This window comes from Synchiropus splendidus, chromosome 2, assembly GCF_027744825.2.
Source record: "Synchiropus splendidus isolate RoL2022-P1 chromosome 2, RoL_Sspl_1.0, whole genome shotgun sequence".
NCBI lineage: Eukaryota > Metazoa > Chordata > Actinopteri > Syngnathiformes > Callionymidae > Synchiropus > Synchiropus splendidus.
The window spans coordinates 34,468,738-34,487,326 of record NC_071335.1 but is presented as its reverse complement, the minus strand read 5'-3'; the positions used below and the strand labels follow the sequence as shown (position 1 = coordinate 34,487,326).

The 18,589-nt window shown below is 42.9% G+C and overlaps 1 protein-coding gene across 7 annotated transcripts in view; it reads right to left on the bottom strand.

Moving 5' to 3' along the window:
• The window catches only part of LOC128754141 (septin-9-like), a 53,811-nt gene that overhangs the window by 14,699 nt on the left and 20,523 nt on the right, over positions 1-18,589 (bottom strand). For 3 of the 7 annotated variants that reach the window (XM_053856547.1, XM_053856548.1, XM_053856546.1), the window contains exon 2: positions 12,429-13,097. The exons of 2 other annotated variants lie outside the window; for them this stretch is intronic. In XM_053856547.1, coding sequence (XP_053712522.1) covers positions 12,429-13,097 — 669 coding nt within the window. Of the gene's footprint in view, positions 1-4,250; positions 4,680-6,393; positions 6,458-12,428; positions 13,098-18,589 lie in introns of those variants that run through there. 2 more of the 7 variants (XM_053856550.1, XM_053856549.1) reach the window with 2 other exon arrangements.

The window sequence follows — 18,589 nt, the reverse complement described above, 5'->3', positions numbered from 1 at the left end:
GTGCTCTCCAATGGAATGGATTTGGGAAATCTCTCAAGAAATGGAAAAGCATATTTCCAAAGAGGCCATAAACCAACCAATATAACAAAAATATAAAGGTTTAAAAACATACAAAGAATTACTCAATGATTCATGAATCATCAAACCAATAAATTATTTTCTAAATATTTTATGCACATTAACCAGATGATAAAAGCCATGAAGAAGAGTTTCAGGAGATGAGTCCAACTTGAAGAATGTTAAAGACTGAAAATAAAAAAAAAAAAACAGAAGCGACATGGCAAATTCATCTAGATCTACATCTCCATAAAAGATTGGAGGGTTTTTGGAGGATGCCCCAATAGTAGTAAAAGTGAGATTAAAACAATAAAAATATCTTTCAAGAATGTTGAAGAGGATATATGTCTCCCACCCATCACTAATCCTCAGGCTTTTAGCAAGGAGGGCATTTGCAAAACGTGAAAAAATGGACACCCGATTTTCGACCATAGCTGGCGGCAAAGCTACGGTTGAGAATCGGGCGTCCATATTTTCATGTTTTGCAAACGCCCAGACGCCCTCCTAGCTAAAAGCCTGCTAATCCTCAATAGCAGAATCCATATTCATCATCAGAGAATGGCGAGACCTGGACAGTAAGAAACAAGTGAGACATAAAACATCACACTTGAATAGCTCTAACATGAGGGGTTAATCTGGCTTGATCTCAACAGCAGACAGTTTAGCTAGTGAGAAGAGGAAAGTACTTAAGTTCTTAAAATGGCAGGTATTAGCTTGTGGGTCATGTCATGTCAGAAATGCTCAGGATCATTGGGGTTTGGATGGCAAGAATATTGAAGAAATCTCAAACAAAAGTTTATAGATTCAGCAGATTTTAGCTATGAGAGCGTCTGCAAAACATGAAAAAATGGTCACCCGATTCTCGACCGTAGCTTAGCCACCAAACTACGGTCAAGAATCGGGCATCCATTTTTTCATGTATGGCAGACGCCCAGACGCCCTCCTTGCTCAAAGCCGGTTAAGTGGGTAGCAGTTATGAGTCAGTCGTGCCAACCCCAAAATGCTTCAGGTTTACACCAAACGTCCTCAGGTTGGCGTCTGCTAATTCAAAATCTTATGATGTGGATGTCTACATTCATCATGTCTCAGTCGTTTATCTATTAAAGTCATTTAAGAAGAGGTCATTGATGGTGTCACCAACATTGTTGGAGGAAATCAGAGTGCCTGGAGGAAAGCCCTGCAAGAACAGGGAGAGCTACATGACCGAATCGAATCTCCCTAAAAGTAGTTGATGGTCCAGTTAGCTTAAATTTGAACTGGCAGCAAAATCATCATGGCCACCGCTCCACGGACAACTATTGGGAATAGCATGTCGGCGCTTCAGACGAGCAGTGAGGAACGCCTCCGGAGCACACATCTTTCACTGGTGACATTTGCGACGGACCACGGAGAATTCAAACTATTAAGCCAAAAAAGAAGTGTAGAAAAGCAGATGGTACTGCTCAGTGCTGCAACAACATGCAGCGCTCTTCCTGGAAACGTCTGGTGGTGCAGATAATGACCCGTCCCAAAACAGGCAAGTGAGGACAGAAGAAGACCGAGCGCTGCAGATGGAGGGGCTACGACACAGTAACAGAGCGGCGGAACATGTTTGAGAGGCAGCTGGAGGTTGCTAACAAATTGACCACAGAGGGGAAGAGGAACTCTGAGCATGATCGGCGTTTCAGCGTCGAGGGAACTGGTGAAGGACGAACCCACCCGCAGTTCAATGGCGCGACCACAACCAAGAATGAAGAGGGAAATGGAGCTGCGGGTTTCAAACTAACTGGAAGGAAACGAGAAGCAGGACGTCGTGGACGGTTCTCCACAAGTTTCACATGGCATGCTCTTTTAATGGGTTCAACGTTTTACATTTGGATGTGTTGTTATGAGGCCACTTGGGAAAACAGGACGAGTGACTGATCATCACTTAAACTGCTTCCCACAGAACATCACTTTAAATTAACAAAGGCTCCGACATGTACCACCAACCACACCGACATATGGGGCTTATTTACAGACTCTGCTCACCAGTCATCGTCCAAACTACCAGTCAGCCTACTCAAATAAGGCAAAGGTAATGTGCAGGACCGAGAACACCCTCCAGCCACATGGTGTCACTGTCCAAAACAGTTTACACAGTCAGGAACTGTTTCACCAACTGATACCAAATTTACTTTAGATTACTTTTAGTGCACATATCTGACATTTTTTATATTCCATTTTCCATTTGCATCTTCCATAATATTATGTTATTTTAACCTGCAACTTTTAATAAAGTTATTTAGTTTCTCTTCATAATATAATTTTAGCTCTCAATTCCCTATTGATATCAACATGTTAGGGTCAATTTTATGTACTTATTTATTTATTTATATTTAAATTTACAACCTCAAAATCAGACTCTATTAACCTCATGTTTGTGCCACATGATTCCACTTGTTTTCATAAATTTAAACTAATCAGTTAAAAACAAAACAACACAATCTGTTGAGTAAATCCATCTCTCGACACAATGTTCAACACCCACAACAAAATAATTCCATATTTGAAAACAGTCCTGTGAAACAAATCACAGGGAAAAGACTCATGAAATAATGGTGGCACATTGAACATTGAATTAAGCTGCATATTACGTGAATAATGGCAGCCCTATCCTGTAAATGTCTGTAATATAATACATATAATATAAAAATTAATTGGCTAAATCAAAGAAATGAAATACGTTATGTGACAAACTCAAAAAGTCAACATGAATACAATAAAACAGGTCACCCTCACACACTTACAAAATACAATGTATATAAATAGCAGTAATACACTCAGGACTACGTTTGCTTAACCATATAATACAGAGGCATTATGGGACATCAGTGGCACTGACCTCACCTGAAGTTCAGCTCAGCTACACTCATCTGTGCTGCTCATGCCATCGACACACGTGTGGAACACCACAGCTGAGGCCTCCGACAACACAACATCATAACTTGTGTCGAGAGGCGCTTGTTTTTTTCCACAAGAATTTCTTAACTGTAAAATATGCAAATGTATCACCTTTCAAATGTGATGCCTTCAGGCCACATTCTGAAGTGAGAACAGCGGCTGAGGTTACACCAGGCTGTGCAGCATAAAGGAAATCATGCTGACCTCAAACACAGAAATCCCCCTTTGAAGAGTGTTTGAAATGTGAGCGACGCACGAGACGCGCCTTCGATAATGCGAGCTAATGACATGAGAATTGTTTTCTTTTTTTGGTTGAGCAAACATACTTTTCCATTCATTGTTTATACACTTCTTTTGTGCTACAATATGCATGTCAAATTATAGCATACAAGTCACTTCACCTATGGATGACAGTGAAATCACAGTCGTCCTTTGATCTAACCCCACCGTCATCATATCATTAAGATGACAGACCTTTCATCTACACGGCAAATAATACTAACCTCCAGAGATGACACAAGCCTGATATTTGCTGGCCATTGACAGGCAATCCTTCCAAACCATAGCTTCTGCAAAAAAACTGCTTTGTGTTCCTGTATTGGTTTGTCGCGTTTGGAGTCACATGTGCTTCTGCTAGTCAAACATATATTCAGTGAAACATCACCGCTCATGCAGCTCATGACTGAGTCTGCAGGGGAGCGATGACCTGGTCACCTCCTCTTGAACTCTCTGAGGAGCAAAGTGAAATCACGTCAAAACATCTCGCTCCAGCAGAGCCAGCTAATCTCCTGCACCGGATCAAAGGCAGCCAGAGAGCCCGCAGAAGGGAGGCCGGAGGAGAACTCCAGAAGTGATAGGGTTCACTCCGATGGGCTGACACTCATCCCTTTATAGCCGATTGATTGTCCATGCATGCTACGGAGCACAAAGGGAGGGAGGAGGAGGAGAGTGTGTTCGGAGGGGAAGGAGTAACTCTGACCCCCCAAGCTGCCACACAATGGGAAAAACTGCAGAGAAAGAGTTGAAGGCTGTTACATTTGCAATATATGGAGCGCTGCTTTTGATCTGGAGCCAAAAAAACATGCCACAACTTAACCTTTCCGCTACACTTTCATCAAAGCACACATTAGTCAAACTAACTTTCAGACACCCAAAAAGTCTCAGAAGTTAATCCCCCTTTGAAACGTCAGACCCCGACTCTGCCTGCTGCTAAATCACCCAGATCATCACTCTCATCTGTCACAAAAGCACATTACAAACACAAAACTCACCAAAAAACCTTCCTTTTCTCTCTCCTTTTCTTCCTCTCTCCCACACTCTTCCTTTCACAATCCCAGCTCCAGCTGGTGAGGCAGGACCGTCTTCACCACACCCCCACGGGGGTGTCATGTGACCAGTCTCCCAAGTGGCCAGGAAGTATCCTGCGGCCACACCCCTCATTCAGAAAACCCTGGATCTCAATCGAAAAGCACATGATGGAGCCAGCAGCTTCTTCTCCAGCTTCTTGTTAATATGCATTTTTACTCCACACAAGCTGTTTGTCTTCACGTTCACAGGTGATCCAGTTGTACAAATAACATGAACATTCGATAAAAGCACTCTATTTGTTCAACTAAATTTAATGGCATGGTTTGCCACTGAACTAACAGACAACCTGTCCTCAACTCCGGGCCACACCTTGTTCATGTAAAGTGGATTTGTGTCCTCCTGCAGCGAGCATTTAGAACACAGAAATCGATCATTAAGTAAAGCAACATTCATATTTCATTCTTGATCATTTTGGTATTCTGGGCGTCTATAGACAAAAGGAGAGAGTAGAACTCAGTCAGAGTAGAACTCCCTCTAAACATTGTCTGCCTTGTGATGTGTCCCAGGCATGTTCTGTTTGGGGGGAGGTCCAGGGGCAGGCCAAGGACACTCTGGAAAGTCATCTCCACGGGGATAACTGGTGGTGTTAAATGAATGTCATGCATACTGTTGTGAAATCTGGACGTGTGTTTTCTCATCACATATTTGAAAATGAAAGTGACCGATCTAAGCACACAGAATAAAGTACCTATCAAATTCAAACAAATCCTAAACTCCAGCTGAGGAAACACTCTACAATCACCAATGTGTGTTTGATCTTTGCTCATGAGAAAAGGGAACAAAGATTGCTTATTTCAGCTGAATTCACTCTGATAAATCCCTAAACGTTGAGGCCGCAGGGACGCATCTGCTCTTGCTTAGAGATCAGAGATGAATGAGATCATGTATCTTGAATCAAACATAAACAGGCTTTCTAAAGTCATTTAACAACTTCTTTTTAAAAAAATCTCAGTCGGAAAAAACAGGAAAAGAATGACTTATTTGTGCCTTTGTTGATGTGAGCTTTTTCCACCTCTTTACATGACTGTTCTCTGAGAGCACTTTTTACAACACTCAGCACAAAAGCTTCCTTCCTGTCAGGGCCGATGCTGAGAGATGGATGTGTTGGCTGTAGTGTCAGTTTGTTGCCATGGAAATACGCCATGTTTCTGAGGACACTCATATGACTACGCTGCAGGAGTGAAACCTACAATAGACGTCAAGTCTATATCAGTCCCTCAACTATTGCAATGCATTCTGGGTCAGTGTTCAGCTACAAAAATGTGTGTCAACATTCACAACATCGCTTTCAGTGTGGCTCTTTCACCTGACACTCGGGTAGATTGTGGTGGGTCAGCGGTCAAGAAACACAAAACGGAATAAATTGGTGTTATTATTAGTCTAGAACACCAGGGTTGTGGACAGAGGGTCAGAGGGTCAGCAGTAATTGAGTCGCCACATGACTGAGCATGACTGTGTCACATTGAGCCTGAGAGCAGAGGGAAAGTTCAGCGTATGAGGAGGGTGAGGGGACAGAGGCAGGAACCGAGGAGCAGAAGGGGGGAGTGGTCAGAGAATGGGAGAAAGAGATAGAGGAAGAACATCTGTCTTGGACTGCATGTGTGTGTTTGATGCTTCCTGTTGTGTGTCCTTCACCCCCCCACCCCCCTCCCCACCCCCGGTGGTGCAAATGAAGAGAGCATGTGTGCGATGAACTTGGCTGAATGGATCGCTGACGTGGCCTTGTAATGAGTAAACTCATCCAGCGCTCTTGTTTAAAACTGTGCACGTCTACGTCAAACCAGAAAGATCACATGTTTTTGTGTGTTAAACATAGAGCATCCACACCAGTTAAGACCAAGACAGATCCCCAACTGCCTTTCATTACCATGACAACCAGATCCACTTCTGCTATTAAAATGCTCTTTTTTTCCCAAGCGCACCACAAGAACGCTGGGAATTTTATGTTTCTAGAGAAACACACTGACTCATAGAGCCTTCACACATCTGAGAAAACATATGTTCCGATCAGCGGTGACATGCACAGACAACAAATCACATACTCACCAATAGCTTCTATGTCAGCGCTGTAAATCTCACTGCGATCAAACTCCATTTCTCAGAGCGTTTCTCGTGCTCTGTCTCACTGCGCTTCCCACAGAACATTCACCAACTAGCTGCTGTTCAATCCATCCCTGATGAACAATAAACACAGGGACTCCAGGGGACCGGCCTTCCGGGGAAACCCTGGCCCCCAAGCTGAATCTGCGTGGGTCAGCAACATGACTCCTCAAACCATGAGAACTCCAAATGTGAGGGACAAAATAATGTTGAACTTTCAATCTCCACACGCTAAAGCTCAATCCCGGACATATTCGAGGTCTGTCAGCGAACACATTTTTGTCATTTCTTTCCTCATCATAAAATCTGCTGCGCCGGATTTATTGAATTTCTGGGACAAATTTAATTTGACCTATGATTCTATCCATGTGGAATTGAATTAAACTTTGTCTATAACTGCTGCAATGCAGTGGGACTCCACAAGAGACCAACTAACCGAAGACAGAGTCAAGACTGAGACCAAAGAATGCAGAGACCAAGTCCAAGACCAAGACTTTGATGGCCCGAGAACAAGTTGAGAACGAGACCAAGACTGATCTAAAGTTTGTTCCAATGACGGAGTCTCAGTTCATAATGCATTTTGAAAAAAAATATTTTTGTTCTGCAGGAATAAATAAGTGGGTGTGTCTACATGACCACTGGACTTCTCTATTCAACCTATCCTCAGTGCCATGGCGTGACATACTGACGTGAGGAAAGTGGACTTTTGCGTCCTATACTGAAGCCAAAGCCAGCCTTCAATGTTGCACGTTGAAGCATGGCCGTTTCAGTGGAGTAGAAGAAAGTTAGGGGAAGGAGGTAGGGATGCAATGTTGGGAAGATCTCCTCTCTGAATTATTTTGGATGTCAGTAGCTATTTATTGTCACTTACGTGACTCACCTCCAAAACATATAGACGTTTAAGTGGCTTGAAATAGATATTAACACACTGTTCAAGGTAGAACAAAAGGCGGTGCTAAACCCCAACCTTTTTTGTTTTTAAGTGTGGCATTGCCCATGGTGTCAACTCTGCCCTGGAGGGTGGAACATGTGCATCAGTTGAAAATCTAATGCATCAACACGCAGTGTCACTATAGGAGGATAACATCAATGCGTCAGGCCTTGATACCTCCCTCATCTTACACTTTGTTTGTGGTTTTCTCCGCCTCGTCCCTCACACTTCTCAAACTTCACAAAGTCTAAATGATTTCTGCGAATCTTGGCCTGCGATATAATCCCAGACCGGCTCAGTTGTTCAATGTGATTTAAATATCTGCCCCAGTGGAGCTTTAGCCCGACTTGAAGATTAAACCAAAGCTGCTTCCAAGCTGTTAAAATAGTAACACTTTCACCAGCAGGTCTCAGTCTGGCCTTCTGAGATGATCCGGAACGTTCATCTGTGGTCTGATCCACAGTGCAGAGGATTCTTGTCTGCAAACTTACCAAAGCTGCAGCATCACTAACTACTTCTGTTACTGTGATGCAGGTTTTACGAACTGTCAGTATAGTAACGCTTTTCAGTAAATAACCGTAGAAGAACAAATTGTTGTGATCATCCTCCCTGCCTGGTTCAGATGATCATTATTTCATTCCTCTACTGCAGACCCCCTCATTTCATTTGCATTTCTATAATATATTCTATATTCGCATATTATTTTGACATTTTTCTTGTTATTTTTGGGGTCATTTTTTTAAAGGCCATCGAATTAAATCTTGTTTTCTACAATGTACATATTTCCATACATATGTCACACTCGCTTTCTGCTTATATGTCATCATCTTGCATACAACATTGTTTCCAATGATATTCTCAAACACCGTTATTATCGCCTTTTGTTCACCTCTAGTTTTTAGGTTTTTGTGCAATTATGACCACATTACCTCACAGCAAGTCAGCTTTGATCTCCTTGATATATATCAGATATTTGTGGTTCAATAAAAAAAAAGGAAGAAGAATTTACTAGACAGCAGGATTATATAATAATGTTAATGAAGTACAGTAATAGAGGTTGCAAATGAGGAAGAAGAGAATGACCTTAGCACCTGAAGAAGAGCATGTAAACATCTACAAATGTCAAATACAGGTTGTATTTTGCCTGTTTTTGATTAGCCCTGTCTCAGTGCTTCCTCCCTGAAGTTAATGGACTTAAACAACACATGGATCCCCGCGCTCTCATGTGTGCAGATGGCAGGACTGTGGCGCAGTTGACCATCTGCTGGTGCAGACTCACACACACACACATTATCGTCGCTGCACAGTGTCGTACGTCTGCCAGCGTTCCATCGTAACCAGCCCTCGTGGAGATGAGCGTCCTAAAATGAACCCTTTTCATGGGACACATACTTTCAAGCCTCGTTGTGAAGTTGCTGGTCGAGATCAGAAGACCTGCTGGGACTGATCTTCTCCACAAGACAGATGGCTTGGCTACCTGGCCGCTCATCATCCTGCCTAAACTTAGCTGCGTTTGAGTGATGACACGAATCGATTCGCTTCTCTGGTTTCATGGCCAAGATAAGAGTCATGACTTTCCAATCTCTTTGGAGAACAACAAAGCAATTCCACTTATCTGTACAAACAGGATGGAGGAGACATCCGGAGTCAGCGGCAAGACTGAGTTATCACTGTGTGCTTCATTGCACTGTAACAAGTCATGTCCTTTTACTTGACTTTTGATCTTGCAAAATGCTTCAGAACACTGACTCTCTGTGAGCAGATACACACACATCTAAGAGTGAAATACTTCAATCAAATGAGGTCAGTCACATTGCAAATGTTGTATTTATCTTTTTGTTGCACCCACTCAATTGTTTTCTTCATATTTTATTTTATATAATATATTGATGCATTTTCTGGGGAGAAACTTGCAACTTTGTTTTATTTATTTTTCTTAATTTACAGTTATTTATGTATCGAGATTTTTTTTTTATCTGTTATTTTTTACAATTATGACCTATATTTTCCCATAGACTCGATAACTATTTAGCACCTAATGTGGTCCCCTTTGCACCGGGTGGTATATCTTCACATCCCAATGCATGTTGGCTGTATATCTGAGGACAACAAAGCCTCTGCACTGGTGGGAAACTTCTTTAACCCTTGACTTCTCGCCGTCCCCCTATGTAAACGGCAACTTCCCAAAGCTTTATCTGGGCTAAAGGGGAGCTGTGTGGGTGTTTGTGTGTGTGTCATTATCTGGGGAAGGGGCCGTCCACTTCCTCTTTGTCTCAGCGCCTTGCGCTATGTGCTCCACTAACACACATGATCCACAAGAATATGTTTAATGTCGCGCAGTAAAAGTGTCAGCACACTTCAAAGCGCAGCCGGAGATCGCTGCGGGCGGCCTGTCACTTCAAATCAAACATCCCAGGGTTAAAATGCTACATTGACCGTGAACTGAGAAGATTTGACGTCGACCAATGTATGTCTTCTCTGACTCACCACACAGTTCCTGAGCTTTTGGCCCTTTGAAGGCTCGAATGACTAACGGTTTCTTCCCCTGACACACACTGCCTCCTGGTGGTGATGTAGGGAAGCACAGTCATGGTGAGGGACTGATGCCAAGTGACAGGCTGTCGCTCAGGTTTGAGCAGAGGAGACGTCATGGCTCAGCTGCCAACAACACCATCACATAGCATGGTTTCCACAGGCTTATCTATAGATTGGTTGATTTAATAAGAATAGAAAAAGGATGTGCGCTTGTTTGAGAAAACTGTAGACAAAAAAAGATAAGTCAAGCTTTACATATTAGTCAAGTTGACAGGGGTTTTCATTCATATTGACTTTGCAGCTTCTCTGCTGCCGAATAGTGATCCAGACCTTTAACCATGTTCAGTCATGACTCATGACTAAAGTTCTGAGGAGTATATTTGACAGAAATCCAAGGAATCAGCAAGATGAACTTTGTCCCAGTGTTAAGAAAGATGGATGTTTATGTATATAATTATGTATTTACTTCTTTAATTAATTATATTTGTAGTGACCTGGTGCAGCTTTATATTTTATCCATTTGTCATTAATGCCGATGATGTGTTGATAATGACATGTAAGTAAATCTTCAGTGCTTCCATGTTCTGAAAGAAGCGTTTGATAGAGAAAGTCGTCCGAAATCTTAATCTTTTCACCAGTTTGACTTGAGATGTGTGATAAAGCTCTGTTTGATGGATGGATGGATGGATGGCAGACCAGTGTGTGGAGATAACAGCCCATGTTTGACTCAACAGCCGGAGGCACACTTGATAAGAATCACCGCTGCCAGAGGGCGCCACGCTTCTTCTTCAGTGGAAAATCGTTCCACTGAAATCATTTTAAAAGATAGAGCGCCACCAACTGAGCAATGAAAATGAAGACACTGTTTCATGCTATAGCTACAGTTGCAGCTCCACAACAGCTGAAAGGTTGTGGTCCCGTCCCTGTTCCTTACTTAAAATAAATATGTCCAGCGCTTTACTTCCACAGGGTTTGACAGAAAGATATCTCATGTTTTTTTAAGCGATGTGATCAAACTGTCGCACGAAACCCCGTTTCCCAGCTGCTGTGTTCATTTCTCATCAGGGAGACTAATGAAGTACTTTCCTGTCTGATAAAACGCCTCCACATTTGCTTCATATTGGGAGCCCATTTGGATGGGAGTGAGTCTAGCAAGGAGTTTTTTTTTTGTGACGCAGTTGTTTGATACTCATCTTAAAACTGCATGTGCAGAGAAAGCAAAAAATAAATTAAAAAATCAATCGTATTCCGACTGTTGAAACACAACACAGTATCTCAGACCAAACAGCTCTATTTGTTCGGAAGCGGACGGAGTGAGATTTTGTGACCCGAGAGAGGACGTTACTCCAGAGGAGCAAACCTGCCGAGAGAACATGGAAGGAAACACAGGACTCTGAGCCAGCAAAGCAGGTTAATGACCTACCACGTCACACAGGAGGAACCACTTTGAACTCACTAAAATGCTATTTTTCTGGATCCCATCAAAAGAAATGAGGTCGGAAACATGAACCTGAGTCATAAGGATTAGGACTGGAGAGACTCATGATGTGATGAGATGAGGAGCAAGTATGGGGAGCGAGCAGAAGCAAGGGGTGGAGGACCTGATTCAAAGGCTAGAAAGCCATTGAGAACATGTCGGTGGGAAGGTGTCAAGACAGTTGTGGATAAATAGGCCCAGTCAAGTGGGTGTCTGAAAGACTTAAGAGCTGCCGAGTGTTAACCCTTGCTAACAGTCTAGCTCCTAATATCCGCCATATGACTACAGTTTAAGAGCCATAATCACGCTGTAGAGCAGCTGAGGTCAGATTTAACCTTGTATATTACAGTAGATGTCCGACATCAAGAGCTGCCATCTAAACCACCACAACGGAGACGGAAGGCTTGTACTGACAGACGACCCTGAAGGCCGCAGAAACGCTTACTTGTATTACTGACAGACTTCACATGAATCAAGCAGCTTCTGTTACTGTGGTGAGAGATCCGATACTGGGGGAAATCTGTTTCAACGGTTTGTGGAAAAGACGCAGCAGGATACAGAGTCCATCTGAATTAAAGTTCAACAGAGAGCTCGATGGAAAAAGTGCCAGAAGCATTTTAAGCAAAGGAGATCTACGCTAAACTGCCCCACAGCTGACAACGTATAATCTGACACTGCTGGTCACATGTGAGAATGAGATTCGTTTTAAACTTCAATTCAACTTTTATGTCTGGTACAAAATTGTTTTAAAAGATCCAGAACCCATTACGCTTTGTGAGCACACGCGATCGCAAAGTCTCAAGTCTGACTGGTCAGAAAAGTTGCAATATTACCACTTTATGCTTAAAATGCTAACATGCACATAACAAGCTGCCACACTTGTTATGCTAAATCCTATGCTAAATGCTAGCAGTGCGCTAACAACTAGAGAAACAAAAGCAGGAACTGATACTGAGACCTTGAGAAGCTTTAAAGCAAGAAAATGCAGTCTTCAATTCAGCAGAATTTCTCTTTCATCAAAAGGAAAAAGGAACATACTGTCGGGATTTGGAGACTTGCGTCCGTGGTTGGGCGACGCACAGCGGAAGGTGGTGACGATGGCATTGTGGTGGGGGTTGGGGTGGTGCGGGTGGTGCACTGCCGCGTGGTGGCCGTTGTTCTCCACCGGAGCCCTGGTGATGCTGATTTCAGGCTTGCGGACGTCTCCTGGACTTGGAGGCTCAAACCTGCGAGTGTGGTTGTGCTCAGGGGTCCGGCTGGTCCCGTTGTTGTTGTTGCCTTCACTCCTGCGCATCCCCGGGGAGTCGGTCGGGGTCTTGGCGAATGTGACCTCCCTTTTGTGGGTCATCTCAGGGGTCTTGTGGCCGAGGACCTCCGGGCGCTTCAGTGAGCTGTTGCTGACGTAGCGCATTGACGCAGGGCTAGTCATGTTATCAACTTGCTTGCTGGAGGACGAGATGTCAATGGAAAGTTCCGAGCGACGGGACACAGGTTCGGGGGTTCTGGAGCCTCCGCCGCCCATGATGGAGCGGGGTTGAGTGTAGTTGAGGTTGTTGTTGTTGGTCTGAGCGGCAGTGCCCAGGTCGCGGTAGTAGATGCTTGTGGGGGACATGGCGTTACGGTGAGGGGAGTTGGTTGTGCGACGGGAGCCGGGGGACGAGTTTGCTGAAGTGTCCACATCCTCCACTTCAAAAGACCTCTTTAGAGCTGCAGGGGAAACAGAAACACATTCAGCCCATCACACTTCTTTTGTTAACACTATTTCAGAGACAACAAAATATTTTTATTGTCAGGAAGCGAAAAGTTGTAGTTCAGACAACAGTATATACATAATTTATCAGTTGCACCGATGCACAAGACACGTGGCAGCTAGGATGATAACAACAACAACAAACATGGAGGAATCCCTGAACAAAAGCAAACAAAAGCATCTGTATGCTTTTGTTCAGGGAGGTTTTTCACTACTCAATGGCCGGGGTTTCCACTACTCTGAATGGACTTAAATTCCTATAACATTGAAATTCTTATACAAATATTTTCAAGACATGAAGAGAGCTTTAGTTTAAATAAGGTGATATAAAAACTTGAATATAGCCGCCATCGAGATTTATTGTGCTACTGTCAAACTGATGAAAAATAAGCAATATTTTGTTGTTTAAATGTATGTATGGGTCCATCATTTGATTCAGTCATATACCAAATTCATTCAAATTGAACTGTGTCTGTTATCAAAACAAAACTCAACTTTTTGAAGGCTTGAACACATAATAACCATAAAATATACAGTTCCTTCTCTTGAAAACTAAAAAAAGCTACTGTTAAATGAACCCAAACAATATGATTTGGGAAAAAAAATGCAAATGAAAAGAATTAATCGCAGCAGTTACAGCAACAATAACACAATGTTGTGGTTTTTAAGAGCATGATTTCCTCGAAACAGACAGCATCTTTGAAAACTGGATGAGCGTGAAGATAAAATTCAAACCATGCGAGAAGGGAGAAACCAATAAAAATTGTTATTCATACTTGTGAGGGAGAGACATTCGCGGCACAAGCGCTTAGTCAAGCATTTAATGACATGCAATAGCGCACACAGTCCAGCAAACATTGCACTCTGTGGAGCATTTAGTCCCAATTTCCCCCTCCTTCACACAAGTCAGCGAGATGAACACAGAGACGGAGGCTCATCTCAGTTGGTCGTGACGGAAGAAAGTAGTTGCTCAGTCCAAGATGAAGACACTAAGAGATGGAATCAGCCCCTGGCTAAAACAGTGGCTGTAAATCAGCATGAATTTGAGTCCCATCACAAAGTTCCTGAGCCAAGCCACTAGCCAGGAGCTGGTATCATAATGACACACTCGCCCGCTCACGAATTCGCCTCAAGAGCATCTCCTGTTTCCTACAATCCAAGAGCATGTTCTCATTATTTAATCTGCTTGTGGCTTGTGGTGTGTCTGCGTGTGGGTATGTGCGGCTGTCTACCTAACTCCTTGTAATTGGACTGCTTGTTGCATGTTATGAGAACACACACATGATGATCGTGAAGCCGTTTTGCCCACAGAGGAGGCAATCTTGGTCCAGGACGCAGTACACTAGTTCATCTCAAAGTACTGACAACTACAAACTAAACCATGGATGGATGCTTCTCACACCACAAACAAATGCGTTACAACCACGCCGCCAAAAGTAACAGAGCAAACTCAAGTGTGCACAATGAAGCTTAGAGAGGAGATGGGTAGTTTATTTTACAGGCCGGCCACATAAGAGACTTGTTTTTAGGTCCAGGCTCAGACTTGGCTAAAAAGCCCAAAATTATAGGACATAAAAGAGGCATTGGTTTCTTAGAAAAAGTTGAACATTAAGTTACAAAATTAAATAAAACATGAGGACGGTACTGAAGGAAGACGAGGCGGGTGGAAAAAAAGGAGAAGACGAATCAATCACACATTTCTAACACAACGTAGCTTGTGTAAATTCAACACACCTTTAAAAAGAAAAGCGCTCAGAGAGCGCATACCTCCGTCATGCATCTCACATGCTCCCATAATGCATCTCATACATGTATTATCTCCATCTAGGAGGTCATGTGATTGCTATGTCAGTCTGTTAGCAAAATAACTTTCAAAATGAATGAACGTATTTTAATGAAATGCATTGATATTATGCTCATATTAATGGGGCAAAGAGCAGATGATCGTTCTATCATTCCCGCGTCAGGTTTCACGAGTGAATATCCAACTGCTGCTTCACATGTGCTGAGCTGAATACGGCAAAATATTTGAATCACTAAAAATAAGTCAACTTTCATGTGGACTTTATTCTTTTGATATGCAGTGAAGTGACGAAGCAGCTTTTCCCCAGGACGCCAAGATTCGATTCCTGGCAGCGGTTCTCACCAAAACATAAATCACAGAAGTAAATGCATTGACTTGGTGAGCTCTACTGTAGCTGAGACCCCCTAGCCAGAGACCACCATGAGCACCAAGTGCAGACCAAGACTTTCAGGGCCTGAGACCGAGTTGAGACCAAGACCAGTGAGGGGCAAGAAATAAAACCTAATGGAATACAGAACAAAGTAACCGTTGGTTCCAATAAATACATTTCAATTCTTGATTTATTTTGGAAAAAAAATCACTAACGTTTCTTTTGCAGTCAGAAATAAACTTGATTGTCTGTATGACTAGTAGACTTAGGCTTTTGTATTGCCCGCCTTGGTCTCCTCAAAGTCTTAGTCGCTGTTTGCTCTGGTCTCGAGCAGTATTGGGAGATTATATGGGGGAATCACATTGACTCTGAATTAATATACATATATATGTATATATATATATAAACATCGAAGTAATATCCCCCGCAAAGCTTTGTTGTTGTTGTCACTGGAATAACTTAGTCAACAAATATATGTTACTCGTGTGCAAGATTTAGTGGCAACATACAACATACTGCAATGAAGGGATGGGTTGCTCGACTTTTAATACTTCATACTTTTTTTCAAAAGAATCTAAGAATGAGGAAAAACAGTTTTATCATGCTAGGAAAAAGAGGGGCTGGTGCACGAGGACCACTAGGGGGCTATCTGTGCGTGTCCCATCGTGTCAGAAACGTAGCCCCTTCCAAAACTGACAATGAATTGTTTTACAATTCCACTTCTGGTCCCAAGGTCCTCCCACAGAGTCAATGTTGCTAGTTCGGACTATACCATTAGGTGCATCTTTTACCAGTTGAAATATTATAAACGTTATAGTCAAATTCAAATGAGCAGAGTGGAACAGTAGGTGGCACCAGTGTCCTTGAACTCCAACAACCCAGTAGAAGTCTTACATAAATACATGAATCATCTCCCTTTGACCATGTGCCGACTGGCTCCTGGGAACTTCAGTTAAAGCCGTACTTGAAGAGCACTTAGGGGCAGCGAGAGCTTTGACCAAACTGTCAAACTCAAAGGAAGCAACATTGAATAATACTAGATTGGAAGTATCGTTCCCACAGACGCTGCATTCCTAGACCATGAGCTGGAAACCAAAGGTGCACTTTCATTACCAGCTGAGGGTCGTGTCTCCCTGCGCTGCAAATCATGACCACGTGTCCCACATGAGAAGAGACCTCAGGTTTCCAGCGCTTCGAAAGCAATGCTCTTGCTTTGGTTCAGATGTCCTCACAGGACCCATCCGCGGCATCACTTTCTCTCAAGGGCACAAACATCCAGGACCACCTCAGCCCTGGTGCACGGACAGATAAGCCAGGGGAGAAAAGAGAGCAGAACCAGACAGCGAGGGAGCCAGGCTCAGTGAAAGCTCCTCCGGCCTGCTTTCAGTGAGTACCTTCCTCCAGGTCAAAGTTCACGCTGGCCTGTCAACTGTGCTTTTCCTGTGTTCCTCTGCTTCTTGCTTACTCAAGTGTACCGTCCCTGCATGACCTCAAATGGGCTTTTGGTTGAACTGTAAAAGTTCCTTTTAGAAACCTGTAGAAAATCAGCTGAATTAAATGGAATTCAATGTTTGTTTTTTCTCCATCTACTAACCAATTATATTCATTAAGCTTGTAATTTATTTGAACTCAGACTGGAAGTCTGTAAACTGTTGGTTGTCAGGAAGACATGGAAACACTGGATGTTTCTGAATCTGGCTTCTTAAATGTGTTGGCGTTGGCTGTAATGGTCCTGACCATAATAAGTCAAGCAAGACCTTGAACTCATAATCACTCCAGCGATCGCGGCGTCCAGCAACAAGACGATGAAGACGTTTCCTCGAAACCTTGATCATGTGAAAGCCTCTTCCCACTTGGGTCGGTCCGATAGCAGCAGCCACAAGTCAACATGGTCAAAGCAGTCAAGAAAACATTTCGTTTCTGACAAGACAAGGCCAAACAACAAGACGAAGCGCTCACAGTCATTTTCTTTGTAAGACAAATACGGGCTATTAAACAGAGCTCCGTCTTAACTGGAGAAGATTGACTGCATCATTTGGTTCTGGTCTGGCCGACAACCAGCATCCTCAACATAGGAATTCTCTGGATGTGTTGGAGGTGTTTAGTGAAAGAAGGAAACAAGCGGTGGAGAGACTGAGTAGGTGACTGGGCGATGAGCTCTTCCTATTAAACCTGTCTCCTTATTTAAACCCTCTTTGTTATTTATGATGGTCTGGACTTTGCTCGGATTAAACACTTGCAGGTTTGCTGGATCTTGCAGGTGTTTCAAATAAACAGTCATTTTTTCATTGATAAAAGTGATGATCAGGTGCTCAACTCCTGAAAAAGTCTGAGGGAGTAGCCCGTGGAATTTACCATTTTCTGCACTTCACATGAATCCTGACAGTATTTCACATAGAATTATATCTTAACAAGCAGCACTGAAGGTTTACATGTTCATCTACTTGCTTCTAAGGTGTTACTCTGCTCTATATAGGGCTATAGCCACTCGGCAACGCAGTCGAAGATGGTGTCAATACATCTTGACATCATTTCTCCATTTTCGACTATTAATAACTGACGTTCCAGCCAGCCAAAATGTACAAAATATAACATTTGACAATATACACATCATATACTGAAGCTAGATCGCCCCACATACCTTTCATAGCATGAACATTTTTTGCGACTGTTGTGTGGAGTGGATTCCACTCCGCCAAAAGATAGCGACTAAAGATGGTGATGCCTGTTAGTCAAACTTTGTCCACATCTGTGTGCATGAAGTATTCATAAAATAGTCGCACGTGTATGACGTGTCAATCGTATTGTAGTCAGGACCACAGCAACTGAGACCAAGACAATATCGAGACTGTAGAGTATCAAGACCGAGGCAAGACCAAGACTTTCGGAGGTCGAGACTGAGATGAAAGATGAATACAGTATATACTGGGAACTGATCCACAAATAACCCGCAGTGGGTGCAGGGTATTATTCCAACAAAACTAACCCCATTGGTTAAAAAACAATCTCAGCAAATGGGATAAAAAATACACTGCTTAAGTCTTGCGTCACTTAACTGGAAAATTTGACAGTTGACATTGCTCTAAAATACTATTGATTCTGGCAAACTACTATATATATTTTACATTCGTGATCTAATCTGGGCCACATTAAAGCAGTGGGTGGGCTGAATCTGGCCCCCAGCACTTGAGTTTGACACATCAATAGTCACAACAGGCAGCTGTAACTTTCCCCAGTTGGAGAGGGGGTATTACAGGTGATCCATAAGAGAAAGG